Below are 26,787 nucleotides of genomic sequence, written 5' to 3'. Positions count from 1 at the left end.
CTGATTGGTTGAGTAAAAATCAGTCGGTTTAGTGTATCTTTGTAGTTCATGGCGGGTTCTTTTGGGGCCATGACGCAACAGAAATGGCCAATGTGGGTAAATAGACACTTACGCCGCCTCCCTCTTCTTCTCCTTTGACTTTTCCCTTTAGGGATCGCCTCAGCGAATCAACTGCCAGCTTGTCCCCTGCATCCTCCTCTCCCGCTCCAACTAACTACATCTATAATCTTACCAAACCAAAGAGCATCATCGGTCTCACCACTGACTTGTACACCTTTCCTTTCCAGCTTAAACTCTTCTACCACACATCGCATCCCTTCCAAAGCTTGTTTCCATATCTTCAAAGACATTATGTAACTCCATCTGACTTTCTCTGTACTTTTCTATCTACATCGTCAAAGCAAATACTGCATCTGTAGGGCTCTTTTTTGGCATAAAACCATACTGGTGCTCACAATTACTTCCACCATCAGCTACAGATTCAACTACTCTACTCGTGATAGTTACCACAACTTATCTTCTCTTCTCACTAACATCTTGTTAAACATTTCAGTCAGAAACTCTACTTATACCTCTTCAAGGCACTTCCAAACCTTGCCAAACTTCATCCTCTTCAATGCCCCCCCCCCCCCCCCCCCCTTCATCTTTAATCTTTTTTAATCTTTGCGACTTCATGTTCCACCACTTATGAACAGTCTAAAGAATCCCCTCGCCCTCTCCCCCAATGGCAAAGGCCAAGTTTATTTGCCAAGAGGTAAGTAATATATTTATGGTCGTTTTATTTCACCTTGCACAACTAGATGAACCGGTGCATGGACACCTCTAGCCCATTGAATCACCAAATTGAATCACAAACCCCTTAAAAATTATTTATTATTTTAATGCTTGTGCTTTTTAAAACAAGCTAAAGAAGTGTGCCAACATACATTGCTTTGTTGAAATATTTTAATCTTTTCGCAATAGACCTAACTTGTGCAACCTTTAAGGAATTTCCAAGAACCTTTCTTAATCTGAGCATTTTTTACAGGCTTTACAGCAGACTTATTTTAAGTGCTCATTGATATATTGCTTTCTTTCTAAATCAACTGTCTACATGGGAGTTATCATTTTACTATTCTAGTAAGAGGCAAATGGCCAGTTTAAGGAACAGGTCTAAAATGGTTATTTTGACATAGGTGCACAGGTGTGCATATAGAGAAGAAAAAAATCTAAACGTGAGGGAATGTCAGTCTAAAAGGCAACAAATAGGGAAATTGGATCAGTCAATGCAATACAAAACACAGCAGCAGGAAATACTATGTACAATACAAGACCTGTTATTTTGTACAGTAATAAACCTTTTAGGTCATATAGTCCATATGTCGTTCTTGTGGAAGTGATCAATATTCAATACCTTGATACATTTAGTGTGGAGTAAAACGACAATAGTGGGTCACTCAAAATGGGTGGGGATGTTCTCCGTCGGCCATTCAAAATGTGATGGCAGAGAGATGTTGCAACTCTTTATTAATAATTTGTGTGTCAAACTTGAGGGTTTATGTCTTTTCAGTATGGCATGGCGGATACAATCAAATCCTCTGGTGATGTTGCATATGGTCCACAGGCCATAGGTTTCGCCACTCAAAATGAAATATCGTAGTGAAATCTGCTGCCTTGTTTATCAAAGTATCAATGGCAGCACCAGCAGTTGGACAAAGTAAAAAAGACAAAAGTGCACACCACGTCAAGGTGATGCTAACTGGCAGTCGAGTCGTCGTCCTCCTCCCCCTCCTCCTCATCAATGTAAGCAATTTCCAGGTTGTCAACGCACCGGTTGAGCGATTGCTCGCCATCAAAGCTGGGTGAGTTTGATGCCTCGAAGCACTCGGGCTTGATGATGTCCTCCGCCATGCGTCTGACTTTCCTCGCCGTGTTGTCTGCCAGCTGTGCGTTCGTTGCCTTTGCTGCAGTCGATACGTCACAGTGTTACACGATAAAAATACACAGTTCGTGTCAGGTGCATGCACACAACATTGTAGTGTGATGACACGTCAGTCCACTAGGATGCTATGTAACAGCCGACAATCTTCTAGATCCATGAAAGAGGTATTTAAAATGTTTTAACAAAGGTGTACAGTAACTCCTCTCCATTGCGTGGGTTACATTGCAAAACTCCTTTTCAATAAGTTTAATTGTGATAATCTAATTAAATACACAATTTATTTTTTTTCTAATTAAATACACAATTTGACAATTTTAAACAATTTATCACATTTAAATTTTAAACATTTTTAAAATACTGTAATAACAACACTAGCAATATATGAGAGGGAACAACAGCAATGGACAATATAAAAAAAAAATGTACTCATCTGTCTATAGGTTTATAGGAAATAAATCCCCATTTTCAAACACAGCAAACTAACCATCTCACAATGTAAATTAATAATCACACAAAGATGTGCATTTACAAAATGAACAACGCATCGGCAAAACACTTTCAATGATTTCATTAAAAAAACAGGCTGTGCTGAAATGCAGTGCATTATTTCCAGTTTAGTTGGTAGTACTTTCAAATCTCAAACTAAATGCTGACATCTAGTGGTCGAAAGTACAATAAGAGTGCACTCAATATACACGAGAGTGAGACCAAATGTCCCCCCACCAAAGGAAAATTTGCTGTTTCTGAACAATTTCGTAAAGGAAATGTGCATAGTACAGGCAAAAAACTTACATATCTTCAAGACCAAATGTCAGATTTCTGATACATTTGTAAGCATGTTGAAAACCATTTTGAGAAAAGTTAAAAGGTTAGGCCACGTTACCTCTTTACTGACCTTCCGAGTCCAAACTGCCGAGGCGCTCATCCAGACTCTCCGTGCTCAAAGAAGACGATGAGTCCAGGATCTCGTTGTCTGAGTTCTCCTGTTCCAGATCGGGTAACCTGCAGGCCAAGTCCAACCTAGCGAGGAGTTACACACAGGCTTTGCTGTGAATCTCCACATAAAAAGTCAACAACGAGCATGAAGCCATCGGCTCTTACTTCTCCTGCTTGATGGACTTGATTCTTTCAATGAGAGTCCTCTCATCTGAATCAGTCTGGTCAGGAAGTTCCAGCTCAGATGGTTTTTCCACAATCTGTTGAGAATCAAGCCATACATTATATGATACCACTAAGTCTATTTTTTTTCCCTTAACGTACTGTGTTTTGTCTCTTCAGCTTGAGTTGATTGACAGCCAAGGCCTCAGCATACTCTAGCTCATGGATGTTCTGCAGCTTCTCCTTGTAGCGCCTGAACTGCTCCGAAATGAGGATTTCCACGCACCTGAACATATACATACACGTCAATGTGCAACCCAACCACATGTAGAACGCAAATGTGTTGTAGAGCGTGACTTCACGTGGTCGTCTTGGCCACGTCCTTTATGCCGAGGAAGGGGTCATCGGAGTGGGGGGAGCGAAGGATGCACGGGGCGAAAACGATGGCGAGGGAGCTTGGCGTCATCTTGTTGTATTCTTCCTCTTTGGCCACTCTGGAACAATACACACAAACACACACATGCACGCACACACACACACACACACACACACACATTCACAAGCCTTATTCACCAACCGTTCGTATGCATCAATTTGTGCACAAATCTGCGATTAATCAATAATACTTGAGTTTGTGCGTATTCTGCAAACATATTTACAGCACCTTTTTCTTTTCATTTTCAGAGCAAATTTGTTAGAAAATGAATCAACACAATTCACCATCGAATTGTGTTTCAAAGTTGAACAAATAAGACATCGATGGCAACAACCTGAATTTTAAGTAATTTTTTCCTCATCCAAAAATGTGTTGTACTGGTTAGGCCAGGAGGTATACATATTTCACAACAAAGTACATAATTAAAAACAAACAAACAAAAGAAAAACCCAGCTGAGAACCACTATATGAGTGAATGATGCCAACTGCTGTATAAAATGTCTTTTTACCGGACAAGGTGGAAGATGAGCCGCTCCAAGGTGTTGTAATTGGCAGGGGGGAGTTCATCCACCTTTTGGTAGACCGCCCTTATTCTCTCAGCCCTCTCCGGAAACTCTGCAAAAAAAGAAATGAGTTAATCAACTCCCAGACCAACAGACAGGACTGAACAATTTCCGAAAAAGATCACATCGTTGAGTTGAGAACATTATTCACTATGTACACAGTAAGATTTTCAAACCAGACCCAAATTTATTTTCTTTTACAACAAAACAACATTTCTGCTTCAGACTCCACGTTAAGCTGAGCAGTATATCGGGTAGGTGCTGCTATAAAGCAGTGCAGTAAAGTGTCGTAAAGACAACATGTACGGTATTATCAGTGTATGACAGTCCATCTACAGTAAATAGTTTTATGAAACACAAAGTGAAAAGGGAACCCTGAACATTCGTACAGACTCACCCACAGCATGCAGGAAATCACTGTAGAGGGAAAAAGTCATAAGCGGTTCGGGCAGCTCTCTGAGCCAACGTTTCACCAGTCCTGTGATGGTGTGGATGGGGTAGTTCTCCAGATTGGCCGCTTCAGGATCTAACATGACAAAAATCAATGCAAGTCTGCAAATCTTCAGAATTTAACACAAGGAGCACTGAATGTACAATCATAAATGCCAACCTCAAAAATTCAGTCAGAATTTGATTTGCTCTTTAAGATGTACTGAACATCAAGCATTATATAATTGCGGGCAGACCTGTCACATCTTACCCATCTCCATGATTTGATGGAGCTCCCGCGCGCGGCACGCGGAGCCCGACTTTCGATAGATGCCCTCGGTGTAGAGCCCGTTCATCTCCACATACATGAGCAGTAGCTCCACCACCTTGGGCACAGGGTTGGCCTTGCTGGTTAAGACGCAAACGTGCACCCCGAAATGAAGAGCACCCGGTACGCTGTCGTCCTGCCACAATAAATATGACATTAATTGTGAGTGCACGTTTTTTTTTGTTATCATTTTCTAAAGGCCTTTCTCCTCATACCTGGCGAGCGCAGCGTGTTGAGCAGTCAGTGATGATTTTGCTCAGGCATTTCTTGTGACATATTAACTTGCAAGCTACAAGGCAAACACAAGACTCAGTTAAACACATGACTTAAAAACATACTGACCAAATGTACTTACCGGATAAACAATGTTTTTAGTAACATTCTTAACCATTGTAAGTGTAAAAGGAGCCATTGTATAGTAAAATTCATACATAATAACAGGTGACAATGATTTTCAGTGTATTTTGGTTGAATGTTTATGTATCTAATTCATTAAATTATATGATTAATATGTTGTTATATGTTGTTTTTTCAAACATTTGCACAATATTCTTGTATTCTCATCATTTTGCTAATTTCCATCATGGTATGAAATTTTCATTGCATTTCATCATCCAATATGCATTGTGTACCAATTTAAGTGTCCGGTAAGCATATAGCTTCTCATGTAAACATACCGCTGCACATGTAGGCTTTTTCCATTCCCCAGATGTAAGAGCCGCACAAGTCACAAGACTGCATGATGTTCACTTGGTAAGTGCTAAAACGGTGATCAAGTGGCCCATCAGGCTGTCAGAACAAAAACAAAATATTTGGAATCTAACAATATATTTATAGGCTTTTTTTTGTTTGTTTGAATTCCCAAAGCAAAATAATAAAGAGTTTGCACGGTTAGCTTACACATTTGTCCTTTTTTCTTCTCTTCTTTGTTGCCTTGGCAGCCTAAAGTAAGCCAAAATGTTTTCTTAATATATTTATAATGCATTTTATTTATAATACAACAGCAAAATTAACCTTGACTGGCTCCAACTCCATCCTCTTGATCTCCCCCCTGATGAAACCGTCCAGCATTGACTGAAACAAGTTGACCACCAGCGACACCTCGTTCTTATTTTTGGAGCCTGCCAGAGAGGTCACTTTGTTTTGGTAGCCTTTCATCAGATCTTTGTAGCCGATCTGAGGCTTCTGCGGAGTGCATATACAACATTGTGTGAGAGAAAAATCAGGAACTATCAACCTTTTTAAAACTGAGAGTTACTTCTGAATCATACAAAGATATACCAGTTTATGTGAAGCCCAATAATATTAATAATTTCTCACAATATTTAAGGAACAGCTCTAGAAAATATGTAAATCACAATGTTTTATCATTTGTAAGCTATATAAGCACCCCGGTTTACGAACACGCTCTTTTACGAACATTTCGACTTACGAGCGTGGACCGCGGAGTTTTTTGTCCCCCACTTACGTACAAACCTTCCGTCTTAGGAACAATACGACATGCCGGCCATTGTGTTCACATTTATTTTCGCTTTGCTACGTCATCTAATTAAGAAGTTGACGCTCAACACGGCAACGTCGAACGCTATTGCTCTTACAATGTCACAGTCACTGTCTCAGTCACGGAGTCAGTCACGGAGATGCTATTGGCCGGCGTCACGTCAATCACAGAAATGCCGATATGCTATTGGCCGAACGCCTTTATCTAGCTTGATGGCACAGCTGGTCGGGACGGAAGGAAGGAGAGAAAATGAGTGAAAAACGGAAGGAAGGAATGTTGTGAAGACTTTGCAAACTTTATCTGTTTGACATGGCTTCTAAAATTGCAAGTGGCGGTAAAGGAAGAAGTAAGAGGATGATGACAATAGAAACCAAGCAGGAGATAATAAGAAAATACGAAGGAGGCACATGCATAGTTAACCTTGCTCGTGAGTATGGACGGAACCGCTCGGCAATCTTCTAAGGGCAAGACTTTCCTTGCCGGGGGTCGGACCTCGCTCGACAACAAAATGGAGAGGCTTCTTCTATTATGGATTAAAGAGAAGGAAATCGCCGGTGATATGTTTTAGTTTGAGAAAAGTTCTTGTTTAAGAAAATAAATCAATAAATTCTGCGGGTTGGTCTCTGCTCACCTCCGTCTCCACTCGCATCAAGTCACGTCGCCCCAGAGGAAAATGTAATTTATCCTTTGTGTTTTCATGTTAATTTAATTAACTCGAAGTAGATTATGGTATTAATTTTAAATGTGTTTGTATATTCGTGATGGTTATAACTATGATTTCGCCACGCTTTGCCAGTCAATGTGTACGTACAATTGACCTCGCTTTGCTACATTAACAAAATCATCTGCTCACGCACAACACGTTAACGGTGATATGCTATTGCTCTTACAATGTCACAGTCACTGTTTCAGTCACGGTGTCAGTCACAGAAATGCCGATATGCTATTGGTCGAACGCCTTCATCTAGCTTGATGGCACAGCTGGTCGGGAGGAAAGGAAGGAGAGAAAATCCGTCAAAAACGGAAGGGAGGAATGTTGTGAAGACTTTGCAAACTTTATCTGTTAGACATGGCTTCTAAAATTGCTAGTGGCCGTAAAGGAAGAAGTAAGAGGATGATGACAATAGAAACGAAGCAGGAGATAATAATAAAAAAAAAAAAATACGAAGGAGGCGCATGCATGGTTAACCTTGCTTGTGAGTATGGCCATAACCGCTCGGCAATCTTCTAAGGGCAAGACTTTCCTTGCCGGGGGACGGACCTCGATCGACAACAAAATTGAGAGGCTTCTTCTATTATGGATTAAAGAGAAGGAAATCGCTGGTGATATGTTCTAGTTTGAGAAAAGTGCCCGTTTAAGAAAATAAATCAATAAACTCTGCGGGTTGGTCTCTGCTCCCCTCCGCCTCCACCCAGCTCAAGTCACGTCGCCCCAAAGGTAAATGTCATTTTTCCTTTGTATATGTTATTTAATTTAACTGTACAGTAGATTATGTTACTCATTTTTAATATGTGTATAAAGTAGTGATGTTTTTACCTAAGGTTTTTGCGCGCGTTGCACGCATTCACTAATTAACATTGGTTTGGATTGCCCGTCATACAAGCAGTTCAAGTTACGAGCGTAGCCGCTGAACGGATTAAGTTCGTAACACGGGGGCCCACTGTATATGTATATGGTCTAAGTTGATTATGGAAATGCATTGCACTGACCTGGACAGAGAACATGCCTTTTATGGTCTCCCTGAACTGCATGGTGGCTGTGAGGAACATGTTCTCCGTTGGTGACAGGTCTTTGATTCGTGTTCGTAAGTCATTCATCTGAAGAAAAAAAGAATAAACAAATAGTTGGTGGTCCGTAAAGTAACATTCACTAATCGTGTGGCTTTGCTATGATTCACTTACATACAACTGAAAATATCCATTTCAAACATTACTGTATCTTAAACTAATTATTTTTAAGTTCTAATTTTGAAACTTCATATATCTTTGTAGTTTTAATTTTTTCTGTTTGTTTTTTTTTTTAATAGGGACAATTTTTCATAATGTTTTCTAGGATTTTGGTAATTTTCTACTTTTATCTATCATTCATCTAATATTTTTGGACTTAAAATTTTTGACTATGTTTTAGTCAAATATAATCTGTAATGTTTATGTATTTTATATTTTATATGATTTCACATTCTTTGGTCTATTACTGTATATATTAGCATGCTGCTTCTTGGGGGGGGGTGTAGTTATTTGAAGTGGACAATGCAGCATTGTATCTATGTAAAATCTGTAAGTGTCCCTCCCCCCTGCTCTCACTTGATTGCCAAGAAATTCATCCAAGTTGCGCAGCTCTTTGGGGTCTTGGATCTCTCGGTCTAATGAAGCGTTCCACCGCAGGGCCCGTGTGGCCCGACTGATTTTGATGGTTGGGTTGCGAGCCATCCGCCCGGAGCTCTGCTCAGGCATCCTGTAAGTGGGAGGCTTGTAGCTGGGCAATGTCACTACAGGGAAACAACACATTTACAGTAAGTTCTCTTAAATAATGTTATATCAAATTTTTACCATCTTATGTATAAGTTCCAATAGTTACTGTTATATATCGCGAAGAGCTGTTCCAAAACACCATCATATAACAGTGTAATATACATGCATATACAGTATAGTATATTGTATATCGCAACATTTTTAAATATCAGTATTAGTTGTATGGTAAGAGTACCATATCAAAACACTGGGAATAAACATTGATTCTGTGAACATTCTATGTCTTGAGATCCAAAATCTAAACACTGTCAACAAATATCAAAATTGTAACGTTATTTTTTACAATATAGACTATCGATACACCAACAGAAACAATCATAAATGCAATGTCTTCTATCATTATGACTTTGTATTTACTTACTATAATCAACTACTAAGGCTAGTAAATTGATACGGTAGACGTACAATTAAATCTCAAAATTTGCTGCTCGTGTGTCATTACAGTACCGAAACGAAAGCACGCTATAAACATATTTAATGCTGGTGACGAGATAATGTACGGTATATTATTTGTGGTACACCACCAGATGGCAGCATTTTAAAACCACACTTGTAATGGTCCTATCTTTAGTAGCCCATTATAAACACACTTACCAGTTTTATTAGGCGAGGGAGAGTCGTTGTTAGCGGGTAACTTGGGCGCCCGCTTACGCAGGAATCTACTAAGAAACCAAATTCTGCGACAAAAAAGATTTTTTATTCGACAACATGTCTATAATTATACTTTGTACAAACAAGTGGGTGCACTATGCAGAGTGAGGCATTACTTCTCAGGAGTGGTGAGTTGCGATTGATTGGAGCGTTGTTGTGCTGAATCTTCATTGGAGCTCCGGGCAGGAAGGCTGTACCTCGACCCGTCCGGCTCAGTGGTGATCTACAATGAATGTTTCAACAGTTTTTTTTTTTGTTTTTTAAAGAATCCTCAAGTCTTCAGTAACCCCAGCTCTCCTGAAGCTCTCCCACCACCACACCATTTTTATGTTTTTAAAAAAAAACATTCACCATTAAACAAAGGCATGCAAAACTGCACCATGTGTTATGGCCACCATCCCCCTTTTTTTCCCCCTTTTTCATGCGAGCGCACACACAACATAGAGCTAAAAAATAAAGGGCTAATTATTTATTTATTTAAATTATAAGGAACTTACTGACTTTATTTGTTCACATACTACATGTATCAACATGCATTGCAAGCACTAAAACTAGTTTAATATGAGAATAATCATCATAATTGTAAATGGAGTAAACATACTTTGAATATAATTTTAATGATGTTTTATCATTTTTTTATGACAAGCAAAAGCCTGACTACATTTGATTTTTTTTAAACGAATCTTGTTGTTTTTATGATAGTTGCACACATTCAAATAATTGAAAGATGATAATTTTGTACTATCGTAGTCATTGGTAACAATAAATAAAATTATTGATTTTTTAATTATATAGTGATAAAACATTTTAATACAGTAGATATTTTAGTCCAGATGACATAAACATGATTCATTTTATAATTGGTATGGAAGACTAGGTATATACCCAGCAAAATTAGTTGAGAATTCACACAATAGGATGACATGACTTGAAAACGTTTTTTTGAAACTCATCAAAACTATGAGTTAAAAAAAAATATATGAGGCAGCAGTAAGGCAGCACAATCGTAGCAGTTTTTCGTGTCCGCCTCACAGTCCAATCTTGGTATAGGCCTCCTATATGGACTTTGCAGGTTCATGTATCGACAACATGGTACATGATGATCTCCAGTCAAGAAAAATCTGCAAAATGGTGATGTCTGTCCCAATGTCTCAAAAACAACAGAAACCAAAATAAAACCCTCTTTTTCTTTCTAAAAGCAACAGCACATTCTTATGCTCAATGACAACCCTGAAGCCATTCGTCTCCTTTTGGGGGACATGCACATGCAAGAAGTGCAATACGTAGCAGTCTCCTCTTCTCTGTACCTTAACATGAGATTTGAGGGCACGGACATCCGCGCTACTGGCTGAAGTCTTCAGTGTGGACGCACGGGGACTGAAGGGGGGTAGCGGAAAGCTCCAGTATTCGCTCTCCTTGGAGCCGGCAAAGTTAATCATCAAGCCACTGCGAGCGTAGGCTAAGCGCCTCTTGCGCCTGGGATTTTTGCGCAAGCGCACCCTGACCTGACAGGGGGCCATGGAGATTGATGAAGCACATGTCCTCAAGACGCTTGTGTAGTTTAATACATAAAGAGCCTCTATTGTATGCTAAATACAAAAAAAAAAAAAATCCAAAACAGTATTTCTAAAACATTACCTCATTACCAGACGGTGAGCTATCTGAGCCAGATGAGCTGATTTTAGACAGTTCATCAGCGGACATGGACTTCCCCTTGTGTCTGTGGATTACAGGAACATGGGAATGAAAACGAGTGATTTCAGGTGACAGCCATCTATACCCCTTGAGTGTATTCAAATATGCAACCAACAACAAAAAAAGCACACAATGTTCCTTGTCCAAGTAAAAAAAAAAAAAAAAAAAAAAAAGACAAAAAAAACCAAAACAATCTAAAGCAACCCAAATAGGTCGTCAATCTTGTTATAAACTACAGATGAAGTCATACCCGTCTTAATTGTGCAAGCACATTTCTTCTGTACGGTATGTGTATTTACAAGTACACTAGTACTGTATACTCCAAATGTCTCAGTAGATATCCACTGTTATAGTTACATAGAATAAGATACAGATGCCATACCTTTTCACTGTACAGTACAAAAGCTACATCTAGATTAATTCACCAAAATATTCCCCAAATATCCTTGTAGATCATCCATTATTATTTTGACTGGATGAACTACAGTAACAACCCTCGAGTGGGTTCGGGACAAAAAAATGGATCAAACAGGTAGCACATATTTTCAAAGGGTCCTCTGTATATTACGTTGCCAACAAACCACACTCCAATGTTACATATGCAGTAAAAATGCAATCTACATGGTACAAAAAGACACACTCAGTTCACGCGGGAATTTCAAGGTTTAAATTCAGATTGTTTTATGTATGGCTTTTAAGTGCTTAATAATGTTACCTGTGCTTTGGTCAGTATTTTAAGTTTACTTAAAATAGTAAAACGAACGGCAGCACTAAAAAACGGGATCAGTGACAAGATATGCATTTTTGTACCTGTAGTCAGTCATGTTTTGTACATGTCATGTTCATCATTCTTTCTTAATGTGCGACTCTTTGAACATTCAAGCAAGTGCAGTTAAAATAAGACGCATGTTCATTTTAATTGCTGTTTTTGAACAATACCGCATCCAATTATATTTTGATTACACTGGCTTTATTAGAGCAAGCTTATCGAGCCTACGGAAACTTTCTGTCAGAAAAACAATTGTGGCAGCCATATGTGATGCTGGAGGCCGAGTTGTGAAGTGACTAAATCATTTCCAAAACATTATTTCAAGTGCAACCCACGCGGCCCGGTACCAGTTGACCGGTAAACAAACCAGTGGTTGGGGACCGCTGATCTACTCCATTTTAGTAAAACAGCCTAACTTTGTGACATGTCAAAATAAACTGCATTTTAATGACTAGTGTATGATGCAAACGGACTTGGGAAGCTTTTATTTTGAAGTTACTCCCGGAAACATGGCCGCGATAAGGGTCTCCTTGATAATCTTTTGCTCCTGGAGAGCAACCCTATTTAGCTACCTTTTTTCAGCTGACTTTCTTTTTTTCAAACTGACTTTTGACTTGACTTGCAATGTCATACCATTCCACTGCGATTGACGCATTAAGCACGACCGCTGTTTGCTGGCAAGAATTAATATTGTGCACCTTATCAATACATAATGCATAGCAAAACTGAAATGGGGTGACGGAAAAGAGACCTAGGTAGTGCATTTAGCAACAAAATAAGGGCTTGGTTAGGGGAAAAAAGGGGAGGGCTCTGGCAATCAGCGATTTAAAGAGAAGAATATCCAGGTTTGTAAAGCAAAATAGCAGGGCAATGTCTGGATTGCATTTCAACAAGAAAGAATGGTCTGCTTTGTGCTGTTGAAAAAGTCACTGGTCAGACAGCTGATCGAGAGCGGCATGCACGCAATTGTTGATCAAGCCAGTGATGTTTGGGGGCAACAATATCAATATAATATAGGAAAATCAGCCTTTAAAGTTAAGCATTTTGGTCTTTTTTTATCCATTGCAAGTTGGTGTTGATGGCAACAAAAATCACTCAATATCAGTCTTTGGCATCTGATAGAACCAGCAGCCTCCAGCTCAACCCCATTTCCGCCCTATTTCTCCAAGGCTACACAGTGTTTTCTTTGGCTGACAAATCAGTTTTTCCATTTTCATTACCAGATTCTGAATCAGAGGCTCTTTCTGGCTCAAATATCCATGTTGGCCCATTTCTTCCTTGTCAGAATACCCAATTTTATCAATGTCAACAACGATCTGGCTTATCGCTTAGTGAGGCAAAGGAACAGCACAGTAAACGAATTATTGTCACATCTGCTCCCAAAATGTCCATCCTTTAAAACTAACAAGGGTGATTTTAGGCAAATACAGGATGAGACACAAAAAACACAAGACCAGCTATTCAAACTTTACAATATTGCCCCCTTTAGCCATCAAGACCTTAATTTTGGATTCCCGGAGGTACACTTTAATTCAGTCATTCGTATAGTGATTTGTTTATGTGCATCAATACCCTTCGAGTACAAGATCCCTTCTGTAAATCGTGTGCTTAAACATCCATCCTGAAAGACGGAGGTGCATATGTAGTTGTTGTGTCTACACTTACCGAAAGTCATCTTTGCGCTTATCTTGTTGCCGCCGCCTGTTCAACTCTGGACTTGACTCGTCGCTTATTCTCTCCCGCCACCTCTCGGCTTTTTCCTTAAAGTCTCCTGTGTCTTTGTAGCGCTGGAGGGAGCTGCTCTTAGGGGAGTCAACAGTGCCTGTTATGTCTTCGCTAACTCTGGGGTCCAAAGGCAGGGACAGGGGCCGGTTGAAGGGTGGCGGGGAGCCGCGACCCCCTCGGCTCTCCTTGCTTGCAGAGGACTGACCATTGACGGAGTCTGCCTGCTCACTTCTGTTGGGGCTCACATCCACTTTGTGTTGCCGACGTAGTCCTTTTCTTGATAAACTGTGCAAGGGTCCAAGCTCTGGTGATCTACTCCTATTCATTCCTATTTTTTTTACATTATATAGGGAAAAAATAGAGCCTACCTGTTTCGGACAGGCTGGCCTTTTGTTGAATTTTCTATAATGCTTGTTTTATGCTCTTTCTCACACCTCTTGAGTGAAGTCCGCCATGCTGTCTGGATGATCGCAGCGGCTTTGCTTCGATTTCCGTGATATGCACGCCAGTTCCTCTGGAATAAAACAGTAAATCAATGTGCACAATCTTCTTCTTCAGCATTATAATGTAAATTTTCAATCGCTGATCATTTTGCTGAAACAAGTAAGTTAGGGTGCAGTCCGTCCCTAAAGGTCAGAGATGTCCCACGATCCACCCTTATACCACCCTTCATTTGAATTGATGTGATACCTGCATAGTCTGTGAAACCTACCTGTATAATAAGCGAGGCATCTCTCTTCTGCAGGAAGTGCATCCTCATCAGACATGCACGGAACCAACGCTGCAGGACGATGATGTGACGCATCACTTCCTTGTTAAGCGTGTCCTGCAGCTGCTGCCTCTCCTTTTCTTTAAGGAACACCTATAATACAGTTAGCGAGGAAGAGTAAGTGAAAATTATGTTTTGCCCCGAATTATAACTTTGAAGTACCTTGGTTTTTCCAATTTGGTAGGTCTTTTGATCCAAGCCCATGCTGGTGAACAGCTTAGTGATGTATTCGGGGGACTCAGTGGCTTCTTTTGGAAGTAACATGCGGAATTTTTCAACAAATTCCTGTCACCAAAGCAAACAAACAAAAAAAAAGTGCTCACTAAGTTACTTCAAGTGATAATAATAATAATAATACTAATAATAACAACAATAAAAATAATAATAATGATACCAATGAAGGACCACCTTAAAACTATATTTGGCATTGTAGCCAGACTTCTGTGCTTGAACCATGTACAGGAGGCTTGTACTGCGGATTTGCTGGTGCACAAGTTCTTTGTCAAAGTGAAATTCTTTCTGCAAAGACAAAGAAAAACTCAATTTAAACTATAAGCAGATATGAATGGGCCATTGCACTCCAGTATTCACAGTGAATCCTTGAATGATGATCAAACTGTGATGCCCTGCTCCACATTAGATAGCAAACAAAGCTTTAAAGTTTCATCCACCGGTCATCGGTGCAGAATATCTGCTTACGATGGAGAGTCATTTTGGAAAAAATAAAATATATTTTTCAGCACCATGTGCTAGCAAAAATTGGTGTGTTTTGAGGAATGTGGAATGTTCCAAGAAGAACTCATATTGTTGGCGCTCTGACCCAAAACACTTTCTTGTGGATTTCAACATTACAATAATGTACATAAAACACAAAGTGTACCTTTTCCGCATTGGAGCGCAAGCAAAAAATAAAGAGAGGTTCAGCTTTTTCAACAGTGTCGATCAGCTTTGTGAGTGATACCTGTGAGGGAAGGAAGAAGTGGTAATCCATCTTTGGGTTTGATTCAATGAATACGTAATAGCTAAGAACTGAGCAGACAGACCTGAAACTGAGAACAAATGGTAGCAGTTGCCGGTTGGCAGGTAGATTTATGGGTGTGATTGTGTGCCATATGACCCACAATGTGCTGGAGTGAGCGCAAAGTCATGAGATCCTGATGGTGGAGGGTACAAAACATGAAAAAACATTCAGGTTGACACACAAGCAATCAGGACAATCACACAATGGACTCACCTTTGGAATAAGTTGTTTTTGTCGACCGGCTCTAGTTTTCCTGCAAAAAATATATTATGAACACAGCACTTCCACATATAGTGGTGTTGAGCTACTCCAATTAAGTGCTGCCCTTTATGTTCAGAGTTCAAAGTGCTTTAGCAGCGTCACTGAATTGATGTCCTAGCAGGTTTTTCACTCACTTCCTCTTTTCAAAGTTGGCAAAGATGTCCTCAAAGACATCAAGGGGATGTTCGTCAGAGCGATCGAAAGAGAAGTCCAGCGTGTAGCTGTTGCTGTGGATCATCGACAAACAATGCTTATTTGTAGTGACATCAGGTTGGATACAGGCTTACGTACTAAGTATTTTCAACTAGGTCTACCTGGAAAGTCTGTCCATTTTGCTGGTGCTCTGTTTTATGTCTTTGAGGGATTTTCGGGAGGCGCGTCGCATGGCCCCTGGGGTGGCAAACACAAATCATGTATGACACACGACAGCTCCACTTCCAACTTGCCACTAAAGCTACCCACTCTTCTCCGCGTGTTTGAGTCCCAAGCTCTTGAATACAGCCAGGATGCGAAAGATGGCCCGGACGACACCCCACCGGAACACCGCCTCAGGACTGGATGCCACCAATTGATGCAGGAATGCCCGCTCGCTACCACGGAGAAGAGATACGACTTCAGGCTTTACATGCTCTGTGTTTTTCTTTAAGAAGCCCTGCAAAAACACAACAAATATTGAAAATTGGATTATATCAATAAGATTTTGTTCTGTCCTCTTGAAGTTATAGAAGCACAATATTTATACAACATATACTTATAATGGAACAACATGAAACCTTTACTTGGCCACACAAGTTTATCCTGTTATTCTGAACTGCCTTATTTTAAAACAAGCAAAGTTGTTAAACACTGCAGAGTGGTAATAACAGGCTCACCTTGATGCAATATGTAACACTGGCAGCAAAGTGCTGAATTACAAATGATGACTCGCGATCCTTTGAGGCTGAAAAGAGTGAGTGGTCCTTGAGCTGCAGCACTAACTTGTCCAACAGTGCTTCATCTGTTGCCTGAGGGAGCCTAACAAAAACGCAGATAGAGACATGATATCAATTTTATTATATAGTTTGCAAGACACACGATATCTGATTGAGCATGGGCTCACTTGCTCTCCTCATCAAACATGTTGAAGAGGCCTTGACTGATAAGATGAATACACTTGCTGTTGTCACTGTACTCAAAGGTTTGCCAACTGATGCCCTCAGACACGTAATCCTCCTAGAAATGTGTTTGTTGGTAGCAAAAAGAAAGCACTTTACACATGTGGCACAAAGGACAATATATATATATATATATATATATATATATATATATATATATATATATATATATATATATATATATATATATATATATGTGTGTGTGTGTGAAATACCTACTTGTTGATGTATAAAGATTTGCTGGTTAATAAAACATTGAAGCTTCTCATTGCTGTAGTTGATGCACAGCTGCTCAAAACTGTTTGTGTGTAGGTTTTCCAGGCCAAACAAATCCAGAACTCCAATGGACAAACACTGAACAACAAAAAGTGCTGCATTAAGAAACTTCACATAGTGCACCATAACAAAGTGTACTGTAACACAACATAAGATACTGTAGCATATCACAAGATAATAAGAAAAATAAATTGGACTGACACTAATGGACTCTTCCATGTCACGCTTGTTGAGAAGAGCATGGTTAATGTGAAGAATAATCCAGTCAAACAACAAGGCATACAAAGACTTTGCCATGGAGTCACGTGCCGCCAGGGCCTTGAAACAAAAGAAGTAATCAACTTCAGTTCTAACTAAATAACAGAATGCAGATGCACAATGAGTCAATGTGTACCTCCTTTAGCGTGTATTGTAAAAACACTACGTCATTGCCATTTAAGCATCTCCTTTCCGTTAAAGTCTTGACCAAAAGCTCCTTTTTGACCTGAAAAGAACAAAAGGAAATTTAATTGACAGAGCTACAAAAATTCCAAACACAGCATTGTTGGAAAACATTATGCTTACAGTATAATTGTTCCTCTTTTAACATACCTTGAAGAGGTCAGACAAGGTGGACAATATGTCCGCCGGCCCAACCTCCAAAGCTTCATTGTTCTCCGAAAGAGTGAAGGTCACGTTGCCCAAAAGTAAGATTGCTGAGAGTGTGGAAAATATGCTGCACATAAACACACACATTGCTTTAATGATTGTAAATGTATGTAATATTTACAAACACTACTGACATTACGTAGAAAACTGTCAATTTGTGTTCTTATTCATCATCAAAACTGAGGCTCTCAGGCACTCGCTGACAAGCATGCCACATTTTTCTCTGACACTGTCAAGCTTGAACTTGTTATTGATGCCATTGCAGACTGCAGAAACTTGATGGGGTTAAAATAAGCACCCCCTCTTGACGTCATTCTAGCTTTACGACCTTTTAATTGCCAATCTCCCATCTGATAATTGACTTCCATGACTGAACCTGAAATTTGAGGCTTTTTTTGTTTTAATCTTAATACTTGCTGGCTCCTTTTAACTGGTGTTAAACACCATGAAAAAGTTAGCCGCAGCTAAAGTTAACAGCAGCAAATACCAAGGAACATATGAATTGTCAGATTAATTAAGGTGTGTAAATGAGTTCCCTAAGCAGTGTTAAAGATGATCTTCTTTGATTACGTTTTCCAGCAAGTGACCACTCCTCACTGTCAGATGCATCTGTGTTGTTTTTACTGTACAGTGATGTCAAGGAAGTGTGTTGAAATGGCCCTAACCGAAAATCTTCTAAGTCTGGGAGGTGCTAAGTACAGCGAAGAAATACAAGTACAATTCGCAATTGGTTTCAGTGCACAATAGCGCGGAATCTACAAAACTTGGGCAAATATGACAACACCGGTTAGTTAAACCGAGACTTTCGCCGACATAAACAAGGAGGCCACAGCTGTTGACGGGAAGTCTACAGACACATCACGATTGACACAAGCGCTGCACAGTACGGACTCCATGGTAAAAATCCAACACTTCCACACTTTTTTAAAGGCAAACAACTCTTACCAGTAAAGTAAAATACAGGACAGCGATCCCGGCACACAAGGATTAAAAACAGGCAACCAGCTGTGATACAAGGAAGCCACAGCTGCTCTTTTTGGCCGTTCTTTCAAAGGTAAATTCTTCTTGTATTGCGATGTCTTTGCTGGCGTGTTCTTTTGTGTTTGGTGGGTGAACTCAAAAGTGTAGAATAACAAGTTCTCCTGACTCCCAAACCGATCGTTTTTGCACCGTTGTGATGTTTTTTTTTTCATTTTTATTTGTAATTAGCATTCAAATCAGAAACTTGCTCAGCTGCACAGAAGACACAAACTGACATCATAACCCCACCATATTTTGAATTACGTTGGCGAAGGTTTTACTCTTTCTATAGCTAAAATAAAACTTGATGGCCTCCATCTGACCAGTGCTCCCCATTAAAAGGTAAATAGAGATTACTTGACGACCCAATGATTATAAATAAAAAAGTATGTTGATTTGATAGAACACATTTATTTACACCTTAGCGAAACTTTTAGTGGCTTTTTAATATTGATAACTGTCTAAATATTACACATTGTCCATTTAAAGCCCCCCAAAAAAGGAAAAAAGGCAGTTTACTGTAATTGTAAGAATATGGTAATTTTTCAAAGCGTATTTTACGTACTGTTTCTTAGTAGAAGGCAGGAAGCCAACCATTTCCATGGCTTGCTGGAGCCTCTTGTACTCCTGCACTAGCTTTTCCTCATTGTCCAAGTGGAGGTCTTCCTGAGGAACAAGTAGTTCAGATACAAAATTAACTTAATCAAACATTGAAGTACAGAATACTGTGGAGTGACGATACATCAGTCCTGAGGGTGCAAATGATCATTAAAAATTACATCTTAAATACATTTAAAAGAGTGTTTGTGTGCTTTGGTAGGTACAGTACTATTATTTAGGTTTGCAACAGAGATCAAATGGGCGCTGAAGAGAGGGATAGCGCCCATGTGGTCAGACCTCATTAGACTTAGTAACAGCATTTTGGTTATGGCCAAGATTATTTTTTATGTCTTGTTCCAGGTGACTAGGCAATTGTATGTTTATCATTATGAGGTGGCTCTTGTCCGGTACAAGTTTCAAATATCTATTCTAGTGTGTCAAAGTTTAAAGCCTCAATATACAGGGTGTATACTTTTTAATCACATGATTTGGATTTCAGATTCTGTAAAATTATGTTTTTGTTGGCTGCTCAAAACATTATGTTCCCTACCCAAGGTTGTCTGGTACTTATAGATAAGAAATGCCTTTGAAGGGTTGTCAAAAGACTCATGAAAATAAGTCAGTTTCCAGCAGTTCATTATAACCATATGGAAAATGTCTTGCTGGTACAATATTGAATTCTCAGACCTTACCTCACCCGATAGAAAGCAAAAGTACCTGCTTGAGGTAGACATAATCCTGAGGTACTAACAGACAAAACTCCTCCCGCTCATCTTTGGATGCTCCCACCAGTAGGTAATAGAATACGTGAAAGTTCCTGCATGTAAACCCAACAGTCATAAAGGCTTTTGTGGTGGTGAAAAGATTTTATGAAGATGGTACTTGGAAAGGTGTGTTTCACATTTACCTCTCCCCCTTATCTCTGTGAACCAGCCGGGACTTTTCAAGTAGGTAACTCTTGATAACTGCCCTAAAGAAACAATAGCGTTAGCACATCGCTAACTGATTACCACTTAGCAATAAGCTCTTACCCTCGGATGACGCCGCTCTCCAGGTAGTTGAGCTGGATGAACTTCCCAAAGCGACTGGAGTTGTTGTTTGCAACAGTTTTTGCATTGCCAAAAGCCTGTTGGAAACACAGGAAGACCATGTGGGTATGAACTATGATGCAGACATTGTGGAGTCATTCTGGGGGAAATTTACATTTTGAAGCAGACCCAGGAATTCTTGAAAATTCACCTCGTGAAACCAGTTATCACTTAGCAACATGGTGGACATATCTATAATGAAAAGATTCACCAAAAAAAAAAAAAAAGAAAAAAAAAACAAAGTCTCAAGAACGCAAGCCTCAAGAATCATACTGTCCATTGGAGGGATCCCTCAAAAACAAACATATCCTGCCTTTTTTTGTTGTTAGATTGCTACCAAATATAAGCAGGTGTATTTATATGAAATAACAACTTGGAATTCTACCAGCGTCATGGAAGTGATTGTGTGTCTTACTTTGATAAGTGTGGCATACTGTAAGTTTCCTTCCCACCAAGGAAGAACACACACACACACACACACACACACACACACACACACACACACACACACACACACACACACAGGCCATTCCCCACAGGGAAGCCAACTTTATCTGAGACCCAAGCCGTCAAAGGGAGCACGGTTTGTTCCTCATTCCAATAGGAACTTTGCTGATGGTCATGTCTTAACAGGCCAACGCATACGACTCTCAACTACACCTAAACAGTACATTCGCAATACATAGTGGCTGGGATAGTACACGGAATCATAGGAATGTTCCACTTGGACACTTTCTGCGGATATGCAGGAATAAAGATGAAGCAAGTTGCTACATGGCGAGTGCTGTCTACATGGTAACAGATTTGTTTATATCAAGAGTGTCAGTAGACACCACATATCTCCTACATAATATGGTATTGATTTACACTACCTAATGTAATGTCTTGTAATACAGCGACTAAACAAATGTAGTTTACTGCACATGTGCATATTGATGTTGTTCCTGAGTTTTATTCACCTAGTGTACAGAACTCCACCAATGCCCCAGGCACAAGTGAAAGGGAACCAGAGAACATAGCATTTCAAGAAGCACGTCATTTACATTTTAAAATGTAGTTTTTCATTTTTTTTTTTAACTAAACAAAACACTATCAATAATTTCAATTCAGGTGTAGAATTCATGTAACTTTTTAACTAAAAATGTAGTCAATTTGCCAGCAATAGCAACCATCAGATGTTCAGGGCAAATATTTTTGTTGTTAAAGTATGACTTAGCCCAATAATTTAAGAGGAAGATGTGTGTGTGTGCGTGTGTATGGGACTGTGTATGCATGATGTGGTGTGCGCATTCAATTGCAAACCTGGCCAAGCCTGTTCTGACATGTTTCACCTTCCCTCTATGGTGTTACCTCTCCAAGACAACGCCCTGCACATTCCCACTATGGAGCTCCGCACTTCGACACCACAAAATGCACAGCTAACGTGAGTCATCGAGACAAAGGGGAATCCTCGCAGTGGGTGGAAAATGCACCAAAACAATTCCATTAAACTGTTAACACAATCCCTTCTCTCACACAGAGGCACACAAACACAAATATGCACACACACACACACACACACACACGCACACACACACACACACACACACACACACACACACACACACACACAAGAGTTTGGATTCCAGTTGCGACGTTCCATTGCCCTTGCATTTCGATCCTAATTGTGATCTAGTTATGAATGGCTTGGCTACAGGCCACAACACTAAGAGCGCTGTCTTTCAATGTGTATTCAAACAGGAAGCCAAACTAAAAATCCTCAAAATGGCAAAGAAAAATAAAAGCAATTAAACTTCTAGTTTTCCTGTTACTTGGTTCTTGTGAGACTTTTTTGGAGGGGTCATTTTGCATAATAAATCTGCCTACAGAATTTTGTGTGGCAAAATGAAATTGGCTTTTTTAGTTATTCCAAATACCAAACATATTTTCAACAATATAAACTAAAAAGGCTGCTTTGATTCAAAATACAGACTTTGTGTCTTTATAGGGCATTTTCTTTGAGACTTTTTTTAGTGACATGCCTACCAAATTTTGTGTTGGTACGTCAAACTGTTACCACAACATGCTTTTAAGCTACAGATATATGTAGGTCACAAGATCTCTAACCCACAATGATACGCCACCAAGTATTAGCATACAGTCTAGTTTCAAATCCGTGAGCACTACAGTAGTTGCCGCAATTACAGACTACAACTCCTGCCAAAAAAAAAGGTGACCATAACATAGACAAGCCAATTAGTACCTAGGTCAAGCTGTGAGAGGCAGCAATGCGGCATAGACTCAATTGGAAATAAAAGACGAAGCATCCAGGCTAATGCAGCACGTTAGCTTATTTAATATTTGGTCACAATGTCCTCGGGAAATAGTTCTTTAGTTCTGCTTCAACCCCCAAGCACACCACCCCTAAACCCACCTAAAAAAAAAAAAAAATCCCCCACAAATTTCTACAATTTAATGACGTTCAACAAATTTGAAGGTAGTTTCTCTAATAGAACAACATTACATTGGGATTTCCATGCTTTGTGATCACTCAGCACTTTTTGTGAAATTTACACAGGAAATACAAACATGAAGTGTTTCCTGTACGTGTTTTCTGTACTGCTTGCTTTCTGTTTTGTTGCAGAAGTGAGTATGAATGTGTTCTAAAATAAAAAAAGAGGATCTGAGAAAGGCCTTAACAAATCTCCAAAAATCAGTACTTGCGAATGGTTAGTGATTAAGCTGTGACACAAAAGAAAATATTTTCAAATCTCTTTGTATTGAACCTAATGTACATTCAATAGTATACTGACAGAACAATGGAATCCTCGATTAGCTGACATATTTGATTTAGGTAAGAAAAATACCGATGAACAGACCTGAAACATTCTGGATGAGAACAGTGGTTTTCCTCCTTTTCTAAATCATGTAGCCCCTGTGAAGTTTTTTTTTTTTTTTTTTTTTTTCCAGCCAAGTACCCCCTAACCAGCGCAAAGCATAATTAGAGGGAGAGGAAAAAAAGTGAGAGAGACTCTGCCATTGGTATCTGATTTAATAAACTCTGGAGCTCCATTTGTAGAGGTATTTCTGGACATATTTTATGCAGCAACGCCAGGAGCTAGATCGTACAACCACAGCTGTTTTAATTATGGCTCATCGGCCAGAAAATTGCATCCATATGAACCTTAACATCAATGCATTCAACATTGTGGAAATGTATCAATAAGTTGTTTATGTTCCACTTAATTTGCTCTTAATTTGGAAAAAAAGTATACTGTTACTGTCACGTAATGCATTAAAATGCAATAAATTAAACGTGCTGATACCTGAAGAACTCCTTGTTTAAATCTGAAGTACAGGGTTAGTACCCCTATTTGAGAACTGCTGGTGTAAGCAGTATCCATTTCAGCGTAAGAAAGGTAGATAAGGTAGAGATGGAGGGAGGAAGGGATGGATGGATGATTGACTAGACAGATGACTACGCTGCATGATTAACTAGCGATACGTCAAAAATTAGTTGCTGTGACTACTGCTACCACTACTACTTTCTTTTAGTAGTTGGCAAACATTATAGTGGTTTACTGGTCGCGGTCACCTTTTTTAGCATGTTTAAAATAGTCGTGGTAATGCACACCAAGTGTTTGCAAAGCACCAAACGGAAATAAAAGAAGAAATGTCATTTAGCTCAATAATATGACCTTGATTTTTTGTGCCATCTAAAAAGCCACATAAAGGTTTTTTTTTTAATTAAAAAAATAAAATAAAATGGGAAAAAAATATAGATCATACCTGGAGCACAGGACTGGCCCCGAGGATGGCGCGCTCCATGCCGCTGCAGTACGTCTGCTGGCTGAGTGCTGTCAGACAGTGGACCAGATAGCTGCTGCTCTCAGTCTTGCCTGATCCGCTCTCGCCGGACATCACCAAGCATTGGTCCACCTTGCTATTAAGCATGGCCCTGTAGGCCTGGTCGGCCATGGCAAAGATGTGCGGGCTGAGCTTGCCAAGCGGCTGGTTCTCGTACAACTTAACATACTTTGGGTTGTAGTACACCGGCAGGAACTTGTTGGGATTGAGTGCGACCAGGATGTTGCTGGCGTATGTATAAATTTTGTGTTTCATGAAACGTAATCGTAAAGTCTCCACGACAGCATCTTCAGTCACAGCGGGAAGGTTGCAAAGGTCATCGTAAACCTCCACGGGATTCTTCTTGGCCTCCTCCAGGGTGAAATAGTACCCAAGGCTCTGCGGATGCCACTTCTGGGCCTCTGGAGGCCACAATAGGACCCTTTTCAGGGGAAAGTCATCGTCATGCAGGAGTTGCTCCTCATGATGGCTAGTCCTCACCTCCACAAGGTTGTACTGGTAGCCGGCATCCAGCCCCAGGGTGACCACGGCGTTGGAGACCACCGTTGCGGCTGTGTCTTGTGCACCAACCTGCAGCGGGCAGTAGGCGGCTGCATCCTCAGATAGCCTCTGATAGATCTGCACGACGCGGGCCTCTCCATCAGAAGTACTCATCCTGACATAAGGAAGAAATCTGGATACAATATGAGAAGATTTGTAAGCAACATCATAACCATTCACGGAATTCATGATCAATGTACCACCTAATAGCATAATTGAATAAGTCATTTATAATCATATTAAAAAAGTGCAGATTTTCAATCCTCAAGAACATAGTAAACCACATATCTTGAATTGATGCAAATGAGCTCTTTGTATTTTTAGACATTGTTGTATTTTTCCAAAAACAACTGGCATAATTATGCCATTATAATACACTGTAACAGTGAGTAAAAAGATGTTGTATATTTGACTTTAAGAGTGACACAGGTGAAACCATTCAGTACATTGAGATGTACTATTAACATCCAAAACTACAAAATGAGGACAAAACTTGTTTAAATAAAAGCAAGGATAAAGCAAATAATCACTATAATAAGATATTGGATTTCATAATTAACATACGCCATCATTTCAAATATTTCAAAAAAACAAATATTAGAATTTGAAAGTATTGGATGGAAATACAAAAACAAGACACAAAATCGTAAAAATATTAGGTGCCTCTTGTATTTCATAGTTTTAACAAAACAGACCACTCCTTTATAGTATAAAATGTGTCTTCTTGTAGTTCACTTTTTTCTTTGTTGTTGCCGCACCAGATGGGAGAAACTGAAAGCAAAAACTTTTTTTCAGAGGTGATAAATCGAGTAGCAACAATCATTACAATTGTATTCTCTAAAATTTTACCATAGTTTACATGTCAATCATTTTATCATTACTTGACAGAGGTTTTACCAAGTCTAACATTATTTTTTTTTTGTTTACACTGAGCAGAAAAAGTGAGAGAATAGATTATTCATATATGTTAAATGGTAGTTAACATAAAAATGGTTGTACATACAAAATGAATGCAGTCATTTTTAAACTTTTTATAAATGTTTCAATAAAAAAATCTATTTGAACGTGATGTTGATACTGTACTGTACTTTCAAGGTGAGGCAATATTTGTCACATAAATTAAGAGAAGCACGGCTAATTTATACTTAAGTAAAGAACTTGAGACACGTTAAATGTTTTGTGTAAAATAATAAAGGGGTTGCTTTTACCAAACACTACCTTTTGAAATTAACCTTTAAAATCTCAACAATTCCCTTAAACCCAAACACACCCTGCGTATCAACTCAGCGACACGAGCTCAGGTAAAACGTTGTTACAATTGATCTTACCTTTAACATAAAACACTCATTTCATCTTGATTTGGCACTTCTGTCGAGGATTCTTTTCGTTGTACTGTATGCTAGAAGAAACAAACAAACGAAAAAAAGTCCAACGGGGGGGCGTACACAACTATCTTCACCTGCGTTGTCCCACGGTGAAGGTAGTAGGCAAAGAAATCACTCAAGTCCACTTAAAAGTTACGGTGGCGGCGATCATGCTCCTTTATGCTTGTAAAATAAATGGGAAGTATGTCGGAGAAGTTTTCAGGATTGGTGTGACGTCTTAACTCCTGTTGCATGCTGTTGCAAAGTTGAAAGTGACTTCCTACATTTTCACCCCCACACCCCGCACGTGACCTCGAGGTAACAGTCCACAGGTTTGTCTCAGTAGAATTTAAACTATCGAAAAGTGCAGAAATGAGGGGAATTAAAGCCAGGAGTTTCATCGAACAAGGTTTTCGCTCGACAGTTTTTAATACGTACTAGCACGTGCCTTGCTAATGTAACTTTCTTTTTTTTTTTTTTTTTAACAGGTGAGCTTATGGGCTCGGGTACCCTCCAAAGGCAGGTAAGTGTTACTACAACAACCTACCCCCA

The 26,787-nt window shown here is 39.5% G+C and overlaps 1 protein-coding gene across 1 annotated transcript; it reads right to left on the bottom strand.

Annotated features, from left to right (window-relative positions):
• Window positions 1-855: 855 nt before the first annotated feature.
• Window positions 856-26,499, bottom strand: LOC148414839 (unconventional myosin-IXb-like). The gene is given in 41 exon segments (XM_088429736.1): window positions 856-1,943; window positions 2,817-2,941; window positions 3,023-3,175; window positions 3,177-3,305; window positions 3,382-3,513; window positions 3,965-4,070; window positions 4,416-4,544; window positions 4,719-4,911; window positions 4,991-5,064; window positions 5,453-5,564; window positions 5,676-5,717; window positions 5,790-5,960; window positions 7,987-8,094; window positions 8,581-8,765; window positions 9,403-9,485; window positions 9,576-9,682; window positions 10,767-10,964; window positions 11,098-11,179; window positions 13,589-13,933; window positions 14,017-14,162; window positions 14,361-14,510; window positions 14,580-14,702; window positions 14,826-14,936; window positions 15,298-15,378; window positions 15,461-15,571; window positions 15,652-15,691; window positions 15,834-15,926; window positions 16,014-16,089; window positions 16,162-16,351; window positions 16,572-16,713; window positions 16,799-16,911; window positions 17,073-17,207; window positions 17,331-17,447; window positions 17,524-17,613; window positions 17,721-17,844; window positions 19,363-19,463; window positions 20,115-20,214; window positions 20,305-20,367; window positions 20,429-20,523; window positions 24,254-25,004; window positions 26,200-26,499. Coding segments are annotated over 40 exon segments (5,616 nt in total). The 5' UTR covers window positions 24,986-25,004; window positions 26,200-26,499; the 3' UTR covers window positions 856-1,734.
• Window positions 26,500-26,787: the final 288 nt, after the last annotated feature.

Source organism: Hippichthys cyanospilos, chromosome 12 (genome assembly GCF_059441005.1).
Source record: "Hippichthys cyanospilos isolate Australia breed blue-spotted pipefish chromosome 12, RoL_Hcya_1.0, whole genome shotgun sequence".
Taxonomy (NCBI): Eukaryota; Metazoa; Chordata; class Actinopteri; order Syngnathiformes; family Syngnathidae; genus Hippichthys; species Hippichthys cyanospilos.
This window is presented reverse-complemented; position numbering and strand designations above follow the sequence as displayed.